The sequence below is a fragment of the Dermacentor albipictus genome, chromosome 4 (genome assembly GCF_038994185.2).
Source record: "Dermacentor albipictus isolate Rhodes 1998 colony chromosome 4, USDA_Dalb.pri_finalv2, whole genome shotgun sequence".
NCBI lineage: Eukaryota > Metazoa > Arthropoda > Arachnida > Ixodida > Ixodidae > Dermacentor > Dermacentor albipictus.
The window spans coordinates 19,302,515-19,320,125 of NC_091824.1; the positions used below are offsets into that span (position 1 = coordinate 19,302,515).

At 46.1% G+C, this 17,611-nt stretch overlaps 1 protein-coding gene across 8 annotated transcripts in view; it reads right to left on the reverse strand.

Moving 5' to 3' along the window:
- The window catches only part of HSPBAP1 (HSPB1 associated protein 1), a 41,681-nt gene extending 30,978 nt beyond the window's left edge, over positions 1-10,703 (reverse strand). For 4 of the 8 annotated variants that reach the window (XM_065450691.1, XM_065450690.1, XM_070536844.1 and 1 more), the window contains exons 1-3: positions 10,040-10,487; positions 9,541-9,725; positions 9,323-9,459 (exon numbers count right to left, since the gene is read on the reverse strand). In XM_065450691.1, coding sequence (XP_065306763.1) covers positions 9,323-9,459; positions 9,541-9,725; positions 10,040-10,211 — 494 coding nt within the window. In that variant the 5' untranslated portion in view covers positions 10,212-10,487. The other 4 variants (XM_065450694.1, XM_065450693.1, XM_065450692.1 and 1 more) reach the window with 4 other exon arrangements.
- Between the last annotated feature and the right edge of the window lie 6,908 nt (positions 10,704-17,611).

The window sequence follows — 17,611 nt, forward strand, 5'->3', positions numbered from 1 at the left end:
GTCAAAAACTTCGCGACACCGGGCTGTTCAACTTTTGAAGTGTCCATTATGTGACGCAACCATATTCAACCCAGTGTATGAGAGCATTAAAGAACATTTATCTTCACACCTGCGTGTCATTTTTGTAAATGAGTCATGCCGTTCTCCTACGCGCATGCCTCGCAGATAATGAACCGAACCATTATTGCGCGGTTAGGGTAGGCGCACTTTCATTTGACTCGCCCTCGTACATTAGAAATGCAAAGATACAATGGGATATAGAAATGCGAAAATACGGCTTGATAAAGGGCAAAAAAGTGTCACTGAAAGCAAAGTTCACTGCATGTATACACAAAACCTCGCAACAAGATATTTAAGTATACGTATAAGTCTCCAATGAGTCAATGTATGTAAGAAAAAGTAACTGTATGTATGCGTCAAACAAGGCAAATAAACATGTTGCACAATCATATATTCACAGAATCCTATATTCCGCCCCCATTCCATCCACTCCCCCCGATGTATTGCGCGCGACAGAAGGCGGCGCGCTTGCTCCCCGCTTTTCTCCTTTGCGCACACAAGACTGAGCCACCATCGTCGGCTCACCCATTCCACCTCCCCTGCTACGCTTTCACTCGCACATACAGCATGCAGCGCGTGGTCACGATTTTATCACCCTTGTACTTTATACGAAACATGAGGGCGACGGCGACGGCAGGAATGCGCCTGGAGTGCCCATTTAATTGCTTTCGCAATAATATAATAAACGTATCCGGCAACTGAAGCATCCCGTTGCCCATTACTTTCCGCAAAAGAAGTATCAAAATCTAACTTTCACCATGCGACAATTCGCTGCGCCGCAACAATGTATTTTTTTTTTTCTGTGGGGTGGAGGCACCGAAATGAAAAAAAAAAACGCATAGGAAAGTATGTTGGCCAGAATCGAATGCCTACATCGGGCACCTAATGGGGCTACGAAATTAATAACAAAGAAAACATGAGATGATTGGCGACTGAGAACCATACGCATACTGCTCAGTATCCTACACCGGCGAAACAAGACTTTCCGGAAAGGTTCCGCTCAAGGAACGCGGTACAATCCGTCGAGTCCCCACAGTGATGGCGGCGAGCGACCATTGTTTTTTTCTCGTCTGCTAGCCAGAAAGCTTCCAAAAGTCTGGCAGGTGAAAATCCACTCGGCCAGAGCAAACCGAACGCGCACCGAAGTGCACCGCGCGGTAGTCGGGGCCATACGAGAAAAACATATGCGCTCTGGCAGCCCGCGGGTAGGGTAGCGAGAACAAAAAAAAAAGTTGAAGAGGCTCAATGTGTCCTCGGCGAGAAAAAGTCAAAGTAGAAAAAATAAATAAGAACGTAGTTACTTTGGCTGGCTTTAGTGTCTTGACATGGATGTTCTGGCATAGGTTAAAAAAGTGTTGATATTTTTTATGTGACATGACGGCACAAATAAACCACCCCAACACATCGTCTCATTGGACCTCGCTGCGTGCTTTGTCAACTCGTCTGCTAGTGTGTTGATTTGGCTTGTCTCGTTGTATGTTCCGATGTAAGACTTTAGAAAAGTCAATGGACCTTTGGCGTCAAATGTTTATAACAACATTAAACCCACAAAGTTCCGCAATTGAAAATTTAAAGCACAACTTTGTAAAAGTCAATGCACGTTTCAGATCAAGAGCTTATGAGATTTATACCCATAAAGTTTCGCAATTGATATCCATGCGCTCCATAGATTCCGTGGCCTCAATGAGATGCCGCGGCGAGCCCGCTCACCATCAAAGCGCCCTTGAAACTTTGTGCTCGGATGAAACTACTTGGCGTTATGTGACTACCGGTGTATGGGCGTTTCCACGAAATCCAGCCCGAGTTCGCAATCTTCGCGGTTAAATGTCTTTTCGAGCGTCAAAAAGACATTCTAGACAAAATTTAGAGTGATTTCCGGCGCCAGGGGTCGCTTTGGTCGGCGGTGCATGGACAGCACGAAAAAATTTCGGGGGGGGCTGAAGCCCCATAAGCCCCCCCCCCTGGCTACGCCCCTGCTCACCACCTTCTAGCCAAGAATCTGACGTAGACCATCGCAAACGCTGCATTCAGCCGCGACTTGGTAGACAAGGCTCGTAGATCCATATCCCTCCGCTGCTTACCAATGGTTAAGGCAATTGTTAAAGGGGCGGGGTTCCGGCAACCTTCAACAGCGTCTGCTCGAACCAGGTTGACCATCAGAGAGGGTATGGCAGGGAAGACGTGGTGATGTAAAAACAATAACAGAAGTTTAATACATTGTTACGGGTGAGAAATACATGTTGCTGGGCTAGTTGGCTCATATCGCTGAGTAGACCATAAATATAATTTATGGTCTACTCAGCGTTACGTGTGAGCAGTGCACTTTAAGTAAAAAAATGCAGACACAGTCGGGGTGCGTGCTCCTGCACACAAGGGTAGAGAAGATGTCCACGTGGCATCTCGCTGGCCTTCTTATACCCTACACGATATGGGCACCTCATTCTCTCTTGCTCCATGGTAGAGGGCCTTGTCAACACACTGGTCAGCCCACACAGAGGTATTCAGCAAGAAACCACTCACTGGCGCAGACGTGATGAGTGTAGGGCATGTCGGGTAAACACACTGCTCAGCTCACACAGAGGAATATGGAGAAAAACCACTCTCTGGAGTAGAGGGGGTGAACGTAGTGCAAAGGAGAATAGGACTTGAACTGCAGCATAACACAAATGAACACACCCGATGGACAAGTCTTTTCGTGTTGACGAGCGTGACAATTAGGCACGTCGAGTCTCAGGCGCTTGACATCCGTTCCATTCATCGCCGCACACAGTGAACCGTGAGACAATCCATAATAATCGAGACATTAAAGAATTGAAGAATTATAGGCCCATTAGCTTGGTTTAAGTATTGGATAAAATATTTACCAAGATAATTTTCAATAGAATCAGGGCAACAGTTGACTTCAATCAGCCAAGAGGACAGACTGGCTTCAGGAAGGGATATTTTTCAGTGGATCATGTCCATGCCATCAATAAGCTTATTGAGAAATTTCTTGAGTACAATCAATCTATCTATATGGCTTTCATAGAATATGAAAAAGAGATAGAGTGCAGATACCAGCAGTTATGGAGGCATTTCGTAACGAAGAAGTATTGGAGCCATACGTGAATAGTTTGACAAATATCTACGAAGATTCCACAGCTACGTTGCTTCTCCAGAAGAAAAGTAGAAAATTACCTATCAAGAAAGAGGCCAGACAAGGAGACACAATCTCTCCAATTAACAGCATGCGTAGAAGTATTCAAGCTATTAGACTGGAAAGGCTCAGGAGTGAAGATTAATAGTGCATATCTTGACAACCTACTGTTTGCAGATGATGATGTCCTGTTCAGCAACACTGAGGATGAGTTGTTGACAAATTATTGAGAACGTTAGAGAAAGTTCAGGAGCATGGTTGAAGACTACTATGCAGAAGAAACAGCCTGGCAAAGGAACAGGAATTCATGATCGCCAGCCGGCCTCTAGAGTTGGTGCAGGAGAGAGAGAAACAAGCTTTAATGATATGCTGGAGATGCTAGCCTGGCTGTTCGCCTGGCATGCTACTCCAGGTGCTGGATGATTACAAAACATACAGTGATGAACACTTAACAGCACATACAGTCACCCACATACAGGCCCACACATATACAGGGTGTTTCAGCTAACTTTAGCCAGAGTTTAAAAATGTGCCTATGCCCTCTAAGACAATGCGACAAAATGCATGTTGCTCACTTTTGTGTGTAGTGTGTCACGCAATTTTTCGTATTTTGCTTAATTAGATAATTCGTTAAGATTAATTAACCAACTTCTGAAGCAAAGAAGCTAGGAAAATATTTCTAATTAGAAAGTGGCAGAGCGGTTTGCAAAATGCCCGAATAAACAGTTTCTGTCTTTCTATCTATTAAATATTAGTGTTTTTCAGCTTACTGCGGATGCCCGCAAAATACAAAAAAACACCATGTGACATGGCCACCTGCGCGTCGTGATTGCAGCGCTCTCAAACGTTTCTCATGTAAACGAACATAGGATCAAGCAGGATGTGCTGCCACTTGTAAGGCGACAGGGCAGTGACGCAAGCATTGGCTATACAGCACACCTAGCTAAATGCTATGTTCGTTTGTACGCGGAGCACAGCGGGGTATGTCACGTGGTATTTTTTCGTATTTCGCGGGCATTTGCAATAAGCAGAAAAACACTAATACCTAATAGATAGAAACCCATAAACTGTTTAATCTGACGTTTTGCAAAGCGCTCTACAACTTTCTAACTGGAATTCTTTGCCTAACTTCATAGCTTCCGAAGTTGGTCAATTAATCTTGACTAATTACCTAATTAAACAATATACAAAAATTACCGTGACACACTGCATAGAAAAGTAAGCAACATGCATTTGGTCGCATTGTCTTAGAGTGCATCGGCATATTTTTAAACTGTGGCTAAAGTTAGCTGAAACACCTTGTATATACAGGGTGTCCCAGTTAACTGGGACCGAGATTAAAAAAAGACCCAAGAGCTCTAGAGAAACCGTACCGACTGCATAGTAGTGGCAGTGGTATGTACATACAGTCAGTATTTTTTCATCACAAAGTATTAATTGGTTAATTGTCTTTAATTAGTGAACTTTTTAATTATTGCTTGAATTGCACACATTAATTACTATGTTGTATGGCACCTTAAATAACTCCCAAATCAAGCATTCATTTCGTGCTGTAGTAGTCCTGGTTGTTTTTTCCAAAAAGAAGACAAAAGCCCATGAAATACAAAATGGATGCGCACTCGCACGCCGCTACTCAAGCACCTTCAAGCAACCATTATCTGCATTATCTTATCGCCACATCGTACAAGGCTTCCCTATGCTTATCAATGCGTCAGTGGCATGTTCTCTTGATGCTGCGACCATGACATAGCCTGAAGCCCTGTATCAAGCTGCCGCCGCTAGTAAAGCCGTGTATCCGTGGCTATTTGCTTGGGAGCGCTTGAGTAATGGTGCCCGAGTGCATATCTATTTCGTATTTTGGATGTTTTGCGTGCTTTTGTTTTTTCTTGGAAAAACCAATGAGGCAAAGCTGAGCACTAAACAAATGCTTGATTCGAGGTTACCTGAGGTGCCCTACAACTTTGTACATAATTGATATGCTTGCGATTCAAGCAATAATTAAAAAGTTATCTAATTAAAAGTAATTAATTAATACTTCGTGATGAAAAAAATACTGGCCGTAAGTACATATGACTATGGCTACTATGCAGTCAGTACAGTTTCTCTAGAGCTCTTGGGTATTTTTAATATCTTGGTACAAGTTAATTGGGACACCCTGTATATACTATAGAGATATCTACAAAGTTCTGTGCATGAGTATGTTTACCTAGGTAAATTACTCACTGGGGACCCTGATCACGAGAAAGAAATCTACAGAAGAATAAAAATAGGTTGGAGTGCATAGGGAAGGCATTATCAAATCCTGACTGGGAGCTTACCACTTTCATTGGAAAGAAATGTGTACAATTATTGCACTTTGCTGGTGCTAACATAGAGGGCAAAAACTTGGAGGTTAACAAAGAAGCTCGAGAACGAATTAAAGGGGCACTAAAGTGAAAAATGATTTCTTCTGCATCAGTAAATTACCGTTCTACAACACCAAAAACACGGCTCTTACAACGATAAGACGTTTGGTAAGCCAGAAAAAGCGCAAGAACTAAAATACGGGTGGCGACGCCTACTTACGTTCCTGCATCCGGGGGCTGTGACGTCTTGGATTTTTATGGCATCTTCTAGGGCCTACTAAATATATATAGCCGCACAGATTGATTACATTGTGCTCTAAAGGAACCAAATATTAAACATGGCAAGTTTCGGGAACCTTTATTTAGCCAACATGGCCCAAATGCGAAAACATACTTTGGAATCCCTGACGTCACGCTGACGTACCGGCGCTAAGGTTTCGGCGCGAAATTCAAATACTGATACTTGGACCTTCATTTTATCATCTATTAATCAAACTATTTTTTTTTAAATGACTGCCTGCAGGGTTCTCAAACAATGCTTCATTAGTCTAAACTGATTTATTCTTTCGCTTTAGTGTCCCTTTAAGGACAGAAGAAGCCATGGAACGAAAAGTTTAGGGGTAACATTAAGAGAAAAGATGAGAGCGGTGTGGATCAGAGCACAAATGGGGATAGCCGATATTGTAGTCGACATTAAGAGAAAAAACTGGAGTTGGGCAGGCCATGTAATGTGTAGGGCAGATAACCGGTGGGCCATTAGAGTTACAATATGGGTGCCAAGAGGAGGGGAGTGCAGTCGAGCAGGGCAGAAAATTAGGTGGAGCGATGAAATGAGGACATTTGCAGGCACTAGCTGACATCAGCTAGTACAAGACAGGGGTAATTGGAGATCGCTGGGAGAGGCATTCGTCCTGCAGTCTACAAAAAACAGGCTGCTGCTGCTGCTGATGATGATAAAGATAGCATAGGAAGTAGATTACTCTTTACGGTTAGAGCAAATCTTCCAGTTGCAGAGTTGTTTAATCAGGAGTGGCAAGCTATGCTTCCTGGACAATGCGTAATATATACTTTGTAAGAGTATGCACTAAACACTTAAATGAAGTAAGGTAAGTTAAAGGTCATACTCAAATACATACTCAAATAACATACTCAAATACAGGAATGGTGCAACATTTATGAGGCACATGCAATGTGAATGAATTGATACTGAATGTGCAAGTGACATAGATGTGACAGTAACATAGCATGGAGCATAACATGGAAGTTACGACGCACCTTTGTGACAATTTATGACCATACTGGGGTGAAATTGGGGATCATTGTTTGGAGCGCATGTTTGTTGCGCCACACTTTATTGGCTTAGGCCGCGGCGATTTCGTCAGCCACAATTTGTCGACTCTGGCGACTTTGTCAGCCAGTCGATACGGCCTAGGCCAATCACATGCAACGCAATAGAGCACATGCTCCAAACAACGATCCCCAATTGCACCCTTGAATGCCGTTTTACAAGTGAACAGCTATATATAGTTTGTAGATTTCTCGTGGTGAAGTTCACTGCAAAACACTGACAATAGCTGAAGGGCAAAAAAAAAAAAAAAATCAGGCCGGTTTTTCTCTCATGGGACTGGCTGCTGGCTAGGCGCCCACAACAGTACGTCATTTGCAAGTTATTCAGCTCTTTCTAAATTGGTGCATTATAAGCTGCATTCAAAAACCCCTCTCGGGTATTCATACATAAACAACTCAATTGTCACAAGTGCATTCATTCTTAATTACTCAAACTCTTCCCCGTCATGCTGCAAGGCTGAACCGTCCATCCTTTTGCTCTTTTCTTTCCAAGTTTTCTTTCATAAGTCCAAGCACCATTCACTGCTTTTCTCTGATACATGTCCTTAGCAATCAACCACACGTGGGGGCCTATTACATCAGCTAGAATGACCAGTTTGGGCCACAGACACACACACACACCTGCTTGTCCTCCCACAGCGATACGGTGTCCCACACTAGGTTATTCATTAAATTGGAATGTCTAGGACTCTCATCTGGAACTGCACATTGGATTAAAGCATATCTGTATAACAGAACTCTTTTTGCTAACAGAATTTTTTTTTTTTTATTGCCAGGGTGCTTCTCTGATGTATTGCGAATTACGTCTGCGTCTGGTGTTCTGCAAGGCAGTGTGTTAGGGCCCCAGTTGTTTTTAATTTATATTAATAAGTTAGTTCAAATAAACCCAAAGGTAGTAGGTGTCAGATTGTTTGCACATGGCTGTGTCGTTTTTAAAGAAATGTTGTTTAGAACCGACCAATTTTTGCTTCAGAAAGCTCTGCAGTCAGTAGATAAATGGTGTCAGGAGGGCGGTATGCAACTAAACATGGAGAAAACTGTACATTTATGTATATCAACAAAGAAGACACCCAGTGTATTTTATAGTTTTCATAGTAATTCAGTCTGCCAATTTAATAACTACAAATATCTGGGTGTCCTTCTAACAAATGGTCAGTCTAGTCATAGACTGACCATGGCAGCATGGTCTAGTCATATTTCAAGCATCTGTACATCTACACTCAGACAACTTTGGATTCTGAAGAGAAAGCTGGGAAATGCTCCCATAACTACAAGATTGTTAGCTTATAATGCTTGCGTTAGATCCAAGGTTGAATATATTACTGTCATTTGGGATCCTCATACTAAAGAAAGATGTTGCAAAGTTGGAAAGACTTCAGAGGAATGCCAAAAGATTTATTTTTGGAGAGTATGAAAGTGTGAATTCAGCGTCATCACTCATATAACAACACACTATTTCCACATTGGAGGCACATCGAAAAGTTCCTTGGCTAGCCTTTTTGCAGAAAATTATTTCAAGGAAGGTAAATATTCACTTGCCTGATTGTGCTAAGGCAGCTGCTAGAATGAAAATAAGGCGATTCCACCAACATTTACTAGCTCTTATATTTGCACACACTGAAGCATTTCAGCAGTTTCCTCCCCAGAACTGTTGCCAATTGGAATTTCTTGCCAGCAAAAGCGTTTGATTCAGGAAATTTTATCAGGCGAAGACAAACACTTTTGTGCTATGTCTTTCCACTGAAAAATATTTCGTCATTTTTGGACGTCTTTGTGCTATTGCTTGTTATGCTCAACTTGTTTGATTCCAGAGTAGATTGCTTATCTTTGATGTTTTCACGATGCAGACTCAATATGTTTGACTTGTTTGGATTAAGATGCTCTATTGTGTTCTGTTGGCATATTGTTAGATGTACCTGCTCGTGTGTTGCATATAGTCACTCCTGCTTGGGCCAGAGCTATGGCTTGCAGTAATTGTAAATAAATAGATAAAAAATAAACCCAAGACCATGCTATTGACGAGTATACTAAATTTTATATAAGGCATTACAATAAATTTGAATCATGCAATGTTTGTACTCTGTGCATTGCCACTTAATTTTGTTCTCATACTGTTTGCATGTTTGCTTACAATTTTATTCACCAAAAGCACAACCTCCCCACTCCCGACACCCCTCAATAGCATTTTCTTTGTTCTCGGCAAGCGCGTTAACTCTATATGCATGTCGAGAATTTTTATGAAAAAATATAAGTGGCTAGTGGAATCCATAAAAGTTTGTTTAAAGGAGTTAATTGCCCATTGATTATTTTGACTCAGCTCAGTAGGGATATTGGATCTGTGACATAGCACATTCAGCTTAATGCTTGAATAGGTATACACTCATCTGCATGCGCATTGTTGAAGAGATAACAGAATCCACGGAAATAACCTTACTTGCCAATTAACTGAGCGACCAAATTGTAGCCATAGGTGTCTTGATGGCAGGGTGTGTCTGAACCCTCACTTCCAAGCCACAAAGTGCTGTCAGCACCGTTTCGGCCAGGGAAACCAAACGAAGTCCAGTCCACAGACTGGAATAGAAAAACGCCTGTGCACATTAGCGCGCATCCAAGCCGTCTCTAAACACAACGAATGAATGCTTGGATAGTTACCTCTAGCACACTGGGGAAGTCTCTGAACACATTGTGCATGTAATTGTAGCTTGAATATGCAAAATGGCTTGACCCATCGACAGTGGCCAGCTCATTTCGTTTGTCAGCGAGACCCGAAATCCACTGCGAGAATTGTCCTATTGTGGCCGATGCCCGAGTACCTTCCGTTTCCCACTGAGGGGCTCCTGCGAAAAAAAAAAAAAAAGAAGTGTCACGGGACGGCCAAAGCCACAATGTCCGCGATATAACGGCACAGTTGAAACTTTAAGCTGCACAACGAACTTTTGCATTCACGGTGAATTTTGCACGTCATTACAGGCCTGTTTGTCTCTACTTGTCAAACACCATAAGAAGAGAATAAGACACAATTACACAAGCCACGTGAGGGAAAAATAGTCCTACAATGGAGCCATGGTAATGAGAAGGTGCGAAGGCGCATGTAAGCTGTGCTAATGTCGCAGAAACCCTTCCTTTTTGGCTGAGCGTTGTTCCGCAATACCTGTAGCAGATTTAATTCCAACTCTGAACTTCAAAGACACATTCTGAGTTTTGGTAGCCCAGTCTGTCAGTGTCCAAGACGAGCACTCCCACGAAGACAGCGCACGCCTAAAGACGACCGGTTGTTTACAATTTGTCAGGCAGGTTTCTTGGGTCGTTGCTATTTCTGACATGGCTCCGGGCAGTGTTGCTTCACGCTGGTGGTTCACAACAACGCACTGTACACATAAAGAGCGGCAGACTATACGTTGACCTCTGTGTCAACAAGTCGGCATGCGCCAAAGGTAAAACAGCCGGACTTGTCAGCGGCCTAACAACACCACAAAAGTAAAACGTCTACGAACTCCGCGGTATGGGAGCGCGTTAAAATAAGAGCGCCGCCATGCTACCCCAGAGTACCCTGACGAGCTTTGCGAAATCCGTCACATCTATCAGACGTTCGTGGCCTGCAGGGTGACGCATTGGGCGCACCTTGCCTTCCTGAATGTTTCGCTGCGCATGTTCGGAAAAAGGTTTTGTGCTCACCGCTGCACTGTTCTTGCTCAAATTTTGTAGAGCAATCGCGTTTTGGTGTCGACTTCGTTTAATATAACACTCAGCAAAGATAATTGCCTGGTTTTCAAGAAAAAAGTGCAAATTAGCCTGTGCTCATGGTGATGCGAGCTGCTGCCGCGACAGCGCAGGCATGACGGCAGGTGTCGACACAAGTTTATGCTTGAGCCATCGCGGCAGCAGTTCGCATCTCCATGAGCACAGGTTAATTTACACTTTTGAAGCGAAAAGCTTCACTACGCTAGTCAACACCGTGCTTCGCGCGAGCCGGCGTATGTCGGAATTGGCTCCGTAAGCGTGTTCGGACTTCGGAGTCGGCGCAGGTGGCCACTGCCACGCGCTATGCGTCATCGTTTGACAATTTCTTTCTCTATGGTTTGACGTTCGCCGCAAGACTGGCGGCCGCGCTGCGGCGGTCAGCTCGGGGAATAAGACGCGCCTTTCCGGACGTAAGCCCCGAATTCTGCGAAGACCGTCTGACGTCGGTGGGGACTGTGAACCTGTGCGGATGTGTGTGTGTGCGTGTGTGTGTGTGTGTGTGTGTGTGTGTGTGTGTGTGTGTGTGTGTGTGTGTGTGTGTGTGTGTGTGTGTGTGTGTGTGTGTGTGTAAGCCCTCCCGCAGAGAGGCGGCTCGTCTACGGTGCCTGGTCGAACGTTTCCCTCACCTTGGGATCGAGGGAGGACCGAGTGTTTATTAACCGCTGTTGTGCGGCTGCTCAGGGTAGCTTCTCTCGCAGTCATGCTAGACTGATGAACTGCAACGTCCTTATGTAGATACTGTAAATTGTAAATAAACCCATATTCCTCGTTCTCGTTGAGAAACAGTCCTTCCCGTCAACAACGTCCTCAGCGTGGATAAGTTGGACAACGGCATGGGCCAGCTACCACCTAATTCATGCCCGACTCCAACCTTGACAACTGGTGGCAGCGGTGGGATGGACTTTGCGACGTGGTGCTGTGTCTGCGGTGAGTGCTTGGTTCTTGCTTTGACTCTCTAGGCTTCATTTTGTGGTTTTTCTGTTTAGAACTGTAGGGAAGCTAGATTGTTGATTGTTAGCTAGGTTGTGCTTTCCTAGGTAGATTTAGCGAGCAGGACCAAGGCAGTAAAGCAGCAATCATGGAGTTAAGGAGACTGCTGAGAGACGAATTGTTGATTGTTGGTGAGGAACTAGGCCTAGAGGTACGCAAGGAAATGCTAAAATCGCAATTATTGCAGCTAATTTCCGAACAGGCCAGTGAGGAATAAATTGAAATGGGGTTGGAACTTCTGAAAAAAAGAAACGGGACAGAGAGAGAGAAGAACGAGAGAGTGGAACGCGATAAAGATCGCGAGTTAAGAAAAATGCAACTTGAACTTGAAAGCAAACGTTTGGAGTTGTTAAGTGAAGGGGCTCTGGGACGATCAAGTGAAGCAGAATCATACCGCATGGACAGGCTATTAAAGCCATTTGAGGTCGGGACCGACATAGGCTTGTTCCTATGTAATTTTGAAAGGACTTGCGAGAAGATAAACTTCGGTCCGAGTACATGGCCACAACGGCAGCTGTCTATGTTGCCGTGTGAGGCGGCGGAAGTAATCGCCAGACTCAGTGCACAGGATGCATATGATTATGCGAAAGTTAAGGCTAGTCTCCTGAAGAAATACCGCATTTCAGCCGAAGCTTTTCGGCAAAGGTTTAGGAGCACAGGCAAGAAAGATACCGAGGGGTATCCGGAGTTTGCATATAGTTTAAAGGCAAACCTAGTCGAGTGGCTGAAAAGCGCGGAAACTTACGAGAGCAGAGACAGGATCATTGAATGTATGTGTCTAGAGCAGTTTTACAAAAGCATCCCATCATCTGTGAAGCTGTGGGTGCAAGACAGAGGAAATGTAAACACTGTGGAAAGAGCGGCGGAATTAGCCGAAGAGTACACCAGGCGTAGAAAGCTGAACGCCGAGGACGGTAATTGGGACGGTCGAAATGGACCGCAGAAACCGTTTCCGTTCAAAAGGGGTTCGCAGACTTGACTATCGGAGCCTGTAGACATGGAGGAAAAGTCCGCAAAAAAGAGCGAGGAGAAACCTAACAGCGAAACCGTACAAAAAGAGCAGAAAAAAAATTATGAATCTTTTAGACCGATCCGCTGCTATAAGTGTCACAAACTGGGACATATCGCTGTGAACTGCGGAAAGCCTTGCATAGTTTTTTCCTACGTAGATAAAAAAGACGAGAATAAGGAACCTTTAAGCCCATATCTTCACGACCTGCAAGTTAATGGCAAGCCATGTCGGGTGCTAGGAGACGGTGCCACCGCGATGGACATTGTCCATCCGTCTTACGTGACGGTAGATGACTTCGTGCCGGTGTTGTGACGGAGACGTCTCAACGCTGCCGCCACTGTTGCGAAGGAGGATCCAAGGCGACGGTGATTAAACGAAACATTTATATGCAGTATGTACAAGGGCGTTACATAAACGGCTCAGAGGCCGGGGCATAATGGACTCGCACTTAAGCGTGCGCTGAGAACCGGGAGCACGCCTCTGCTTGCTGTCGTCGTCGTCGTCCCGTGTTTCGGGCTTTTATAACCACAGGAGTCTATGCAGTTGCCATCGGCTCGAACCATCAGGACCCACCGCGGGTTGCTGTGCGAATTTCGACGAATGGACGAGAGGCACCTGCATCAGGCGATCCCGGTGAAGTGGTTCAACGGCGCCGCTCCGGTGGCGCCCCCAGATGTAAACCAAACACAACCCGCCGTCGGGCCCGGTGAATTCGTTCGGCGCCCAGCTTCAGCCGCATGCCGGCAAAGCGAACCTTTGTTGGGAGCTCTAGCACAACAGCACCCCCGCCGCCAGACCATGCGCCAGGAAGACGAGCTGCTCCCTCGTGGCTAGGATGCCGGGCGCGCTTGTTGGGCAGGCCCATCCAGGTTCCCCTGCGTGTTCCTGGGAACAGGTGGCTCCACGCTCCTTCCCGTGAACAGGCCCCACTCGCCAGGCCAGGGTCACTCGTTCACCGGTTTGTCGCCCAAGTGTCTCGACCAGCTTTATTTGGCAGCGCCGACAGGCTTTCTTCTCGGCACCGGTCAGGGTTAGTTCTGCAGCATCCGAGAACCGACCGACAACAGGCAACCCCCAACACGAGCAAGTGCCGTTTTGTCACCCGTCAGAATACCAGACTCAAACGTATCGAAATGGTTCTAGCTTTGTCTCTGCCCCAATTTAGTTCCCCCTTTGACAAGGGATACACGTGGTATACAGAACTCTCAAGCGCGGCACAAACAATGTGTCACTACATGACACGTAATGATTAAGATACAAAACAAAATTTTGGTTTTCTTGAGATCACTTGGTCAGAAAACACTAAGCTGAGGCTGCAAATGGGGTGTCTAAATTTTGCCCTCAGCTAATAGCAACACCATTAGCGTTTCGTGAAGTAACGAAATGCAAGTCACGAGGAGTTCGAAGGCAGCACTGTTTAGAACGCACGGCTCAATGCGTCTGCGTTCGCGTTCAACTTTCCTTTCTTATAGCGAACGACAAGATTGTGCTGCTGGAGCCTCATACTCCATCTTGACAACCGGCCGCTTTTAGACAACATATTATTTAACCAAGTCAGTGGGCAGTGGTCGGTCTCCACCACAAACTTGGAACCGGCAACGTACCAGGCCAATTTCTGCACGGCCCACACGACGCAGGCACATTCCTTTTAGAGGTGCTGAGGGCCTCTTCTCTGCAAGTTAGTTTACGGCTCAAGTACAAAACCGGCCGTTCATGGCCGTTATCATCCTCTTGGCATAGCACCGCTCCCATACCACGGTCGCTCGCATCGCACTGGATCAAAAAACCTTTTGAAAAGTCTTCCGCCAGTAGAACTGGTTTTTCGCTCAAGGCTTATTTGAAAGGCGTTCTCTGTTGCCGTGTCCCATTGCACCTCCACTGGCTCAGACTTTTTAAGTGCGTCAGTTAGAGGACAAGCAAGCGCAGAGTAACCTTTTACGTAATGCTGGTAATATCCAGCCAAGCCTAAGAAGACCCTTATCTCGGACTTGGTGGTTGGTCGGGGGTAGTTCACGACCGCGGCTACTTTGATTTCAGACGGTCTTCTTCGGCCGCGCCCCACCACATGCCCCAGATAAGTCACTTCGGCGCAACCAAGGTGACACTTCACAGGTTTTGCCGTAAGACCTGCTTCTTTCAGCCTGCTCAGCACGACTCGTAAGTGCGCCAGATGCTCGACCCAAGTGTTTGAAAAGATGGCGACATCGTCGAGGTAAGGGAGTGCGAACTCAGACAGGCCACGAAGCACTTGATCCATTAGACTGGTGAAACAATACGGCGCGTTTTTGAGTCCAAAACTCAACATGTCGGGGCGGAACGTTCCGCTCGGGGAAACGAACGCAGCGTAGCGACTGGCCCGTTCTGTGAGGGGGACTTGCCAATAGCCTCGCACAAGGTCTAGTGTGGATATGTAATTCGACTTCGATACCGTCTCCACCCTTTCCTCGAGGTTCGGTATCGGATAAGTCTGATCTTGGGTTATCGCACTGAGGCGTCGATAATCGATGCACGGCCTCGGATCCGTTCCCGGTACTTGGACTAGTATTAGAGGCGAGGTGTAGTCGCTCTCACTCGGCACAATGACTCCTAGGTCACACATGCGCTGAATCTCATCCGCTATAATCCGTTTCTGTACGGGAGAACAACGATACGGCTCTTCGCACGTTAGTTCAATGTCGTGCTCAATTAGCGTCGTCTTTCCGGGCCGATCGGAAAAGACCTCTTCAAACTCAGAAACAATTATTTTCAAGTCCTCCTTTTGGGCTTCGCTTAGACGAGGTTCTAACTTTACTTGTTCCAGCAGGACATTCGGACCACCTTCCTTAATGTCCGCTGTGGTCAGGATTTCCGTACCTTCCTCGTCCTGAACAATCAAAACTACGTTCACCGCTGCGTGACGCTGAATGTATGGTTTCATGAAATTGCTGTGGTAGATATTGCTCGGTCGTTTGCCTAGTTTCACTTCGTAGTTTGTATAAGAAAGCTTCGATACAACCTTCGCTGGCCCTTCCCAATGAACCTCGAATTTATTTTTCTTAGAAGGCCGCAGTAACATCACTTGGCTACCCGCTTCAAAAGTACGCTTCCTTGTTGACCGGTCGTAGTACACCTTTGATAATGCCTGTGCAGCCTTAAGGTGGCTCTCGACAAGATCTTTAGTTCTTCCGGGCCTCTGAAGCAAGTTAAGAACGTACGCAACTACATTTGGGTCCTCATCGTAGCCTTCCCAGGCCTCTAGTAGCATGCGCAGCGGGGTTCTTAAACTCCGACCGCATACAAGCTCCGCTGGGCTGAAGCCCGTACTCTCGTGGGGAGCAGATCTCAAAGCGAACATTGCGGCTGGAACGCATGCTTCCCAATCACGTTTCCGCTCAAAGCAAAGAGCTATCAATATTCGTTTCAACACTGAATGCATTCGCTCTACTGGATTGGATTGCGGGTGATTGATCGAACTGTGGAACACTTTGATTCCGCACCTTTCCAGGAAAGTAGAGGTTAGGCAGCTAGTGAAAACGCTACCATTATCGCATTGAATTTCCGAAGGAAATCCGACTCGAGCGAATACAGAAAGGAGCGCGTCAACGACCTGAGGAGAATTGAGCTCTCTGAGTGGCACCGCTTCCGGAAACTTCGTTGCGACATACAGGACAGTTAAAATGTATCGACATCCGTTCTCGGACTCGGGCAGTGGCCCTACTATGTCGATTACCAGCCGATGGAAAGGCTCAGTTATGACTGGTTCCAACTTCATTGGTACCTTCCATTTGTCAGTACTCTTGCCGACCCTTTGACATGTATCGCAAGAGCGCACAAAGTCTTCCATGTCCTTCCAACAACGAGGCCAGTAGTACATGGTAGTACTCTTGGGCAAGTCGAGCTTTCGTTTTCTTCAAGCCGAGATGCCCTGCCCACGCGTTCTCGTGCGTGAGGTCCAGTAGTTGACGGCGATACTTTAAAGGGATTAAAAGCTGCTCATACTTACGACCCAGTACATCCGTATAACTGCGGTACCACAAGCCAGATTTCTCATGGAATGAAACATTCTTTCTCGCTGCTCCCAGTTTCACATTATCAAGCAAGTCCTTTATCAAGATATCCCCTTGCTGTTCTCGAATGAACGTCGCTCGGTCAACGTTCAGTAGCTCATTCCAGCTGTCAGAGACTGGGGTCAACGTCGAGCTCGCCTCGCCCAACGGCGCCGGTTCGGTTTCTCCGCCGGTGGGGACGATGCAACCCTCTTCCGCAGCAGACGGCCCGACGGGAGTTCTCCAGCCCGGTCGACTGACTGCCCAGGTTACGCTGCTCGGCCGCTGTTTTTGTCTCACTCTCTGGGGCAGTATCAAGTTTCTGCTTAAGCTTCCGCGCTTGCGATCGCGTGAGGGCCATGCACGCCACGCTGGCAAAGAACGATTTTCCTTGTTCTTTTAGGAGCTGCTCCGAGCTGTTAGAGAAAAGATAAGGAAAATGCTCTGGGAGGGCTGCGGACACGGCCGCTTCGGCATTAAGCTTACCAAAAGTGCCTTCAATGATCACCGTAGCGATCGGTAAGCAAGCACCCTGCTCCTCAGCAACCTGATTTATCCACGCGCATTCTCCTGTGAAGTCGTTTGGAGAAACTAATGAAGAGTGGACCACGTCCATAGTGGCTGCTGAGTCCCGAAGTGCTCGGCATTTTTTCCCGTTAACGCTTATCTCCTGCATATAGGGTTGTTCTTTTCTGTTTCTCGAATCGTTGCAAAAGCAACCTTCTGTTTACAGTTTGCCGCGATGTGCCCTTCCCTTTTGCAATTGTAGCAGATTAGCGGCTTCGCGTCTCAAATGCACGTGCGGCATCCGCTCGCTGCTTGGCATCATCATTTGATTTTTGCGATTCATATAACTCTTTCCTCACAGTCTCTTTAGGAGGAGATGAGTCCTTCCGAAAACTGCGGTACGCGAACGGGTTCCTTTCATCGGGCTTTGTAAAAGCGTCCTTCCTCT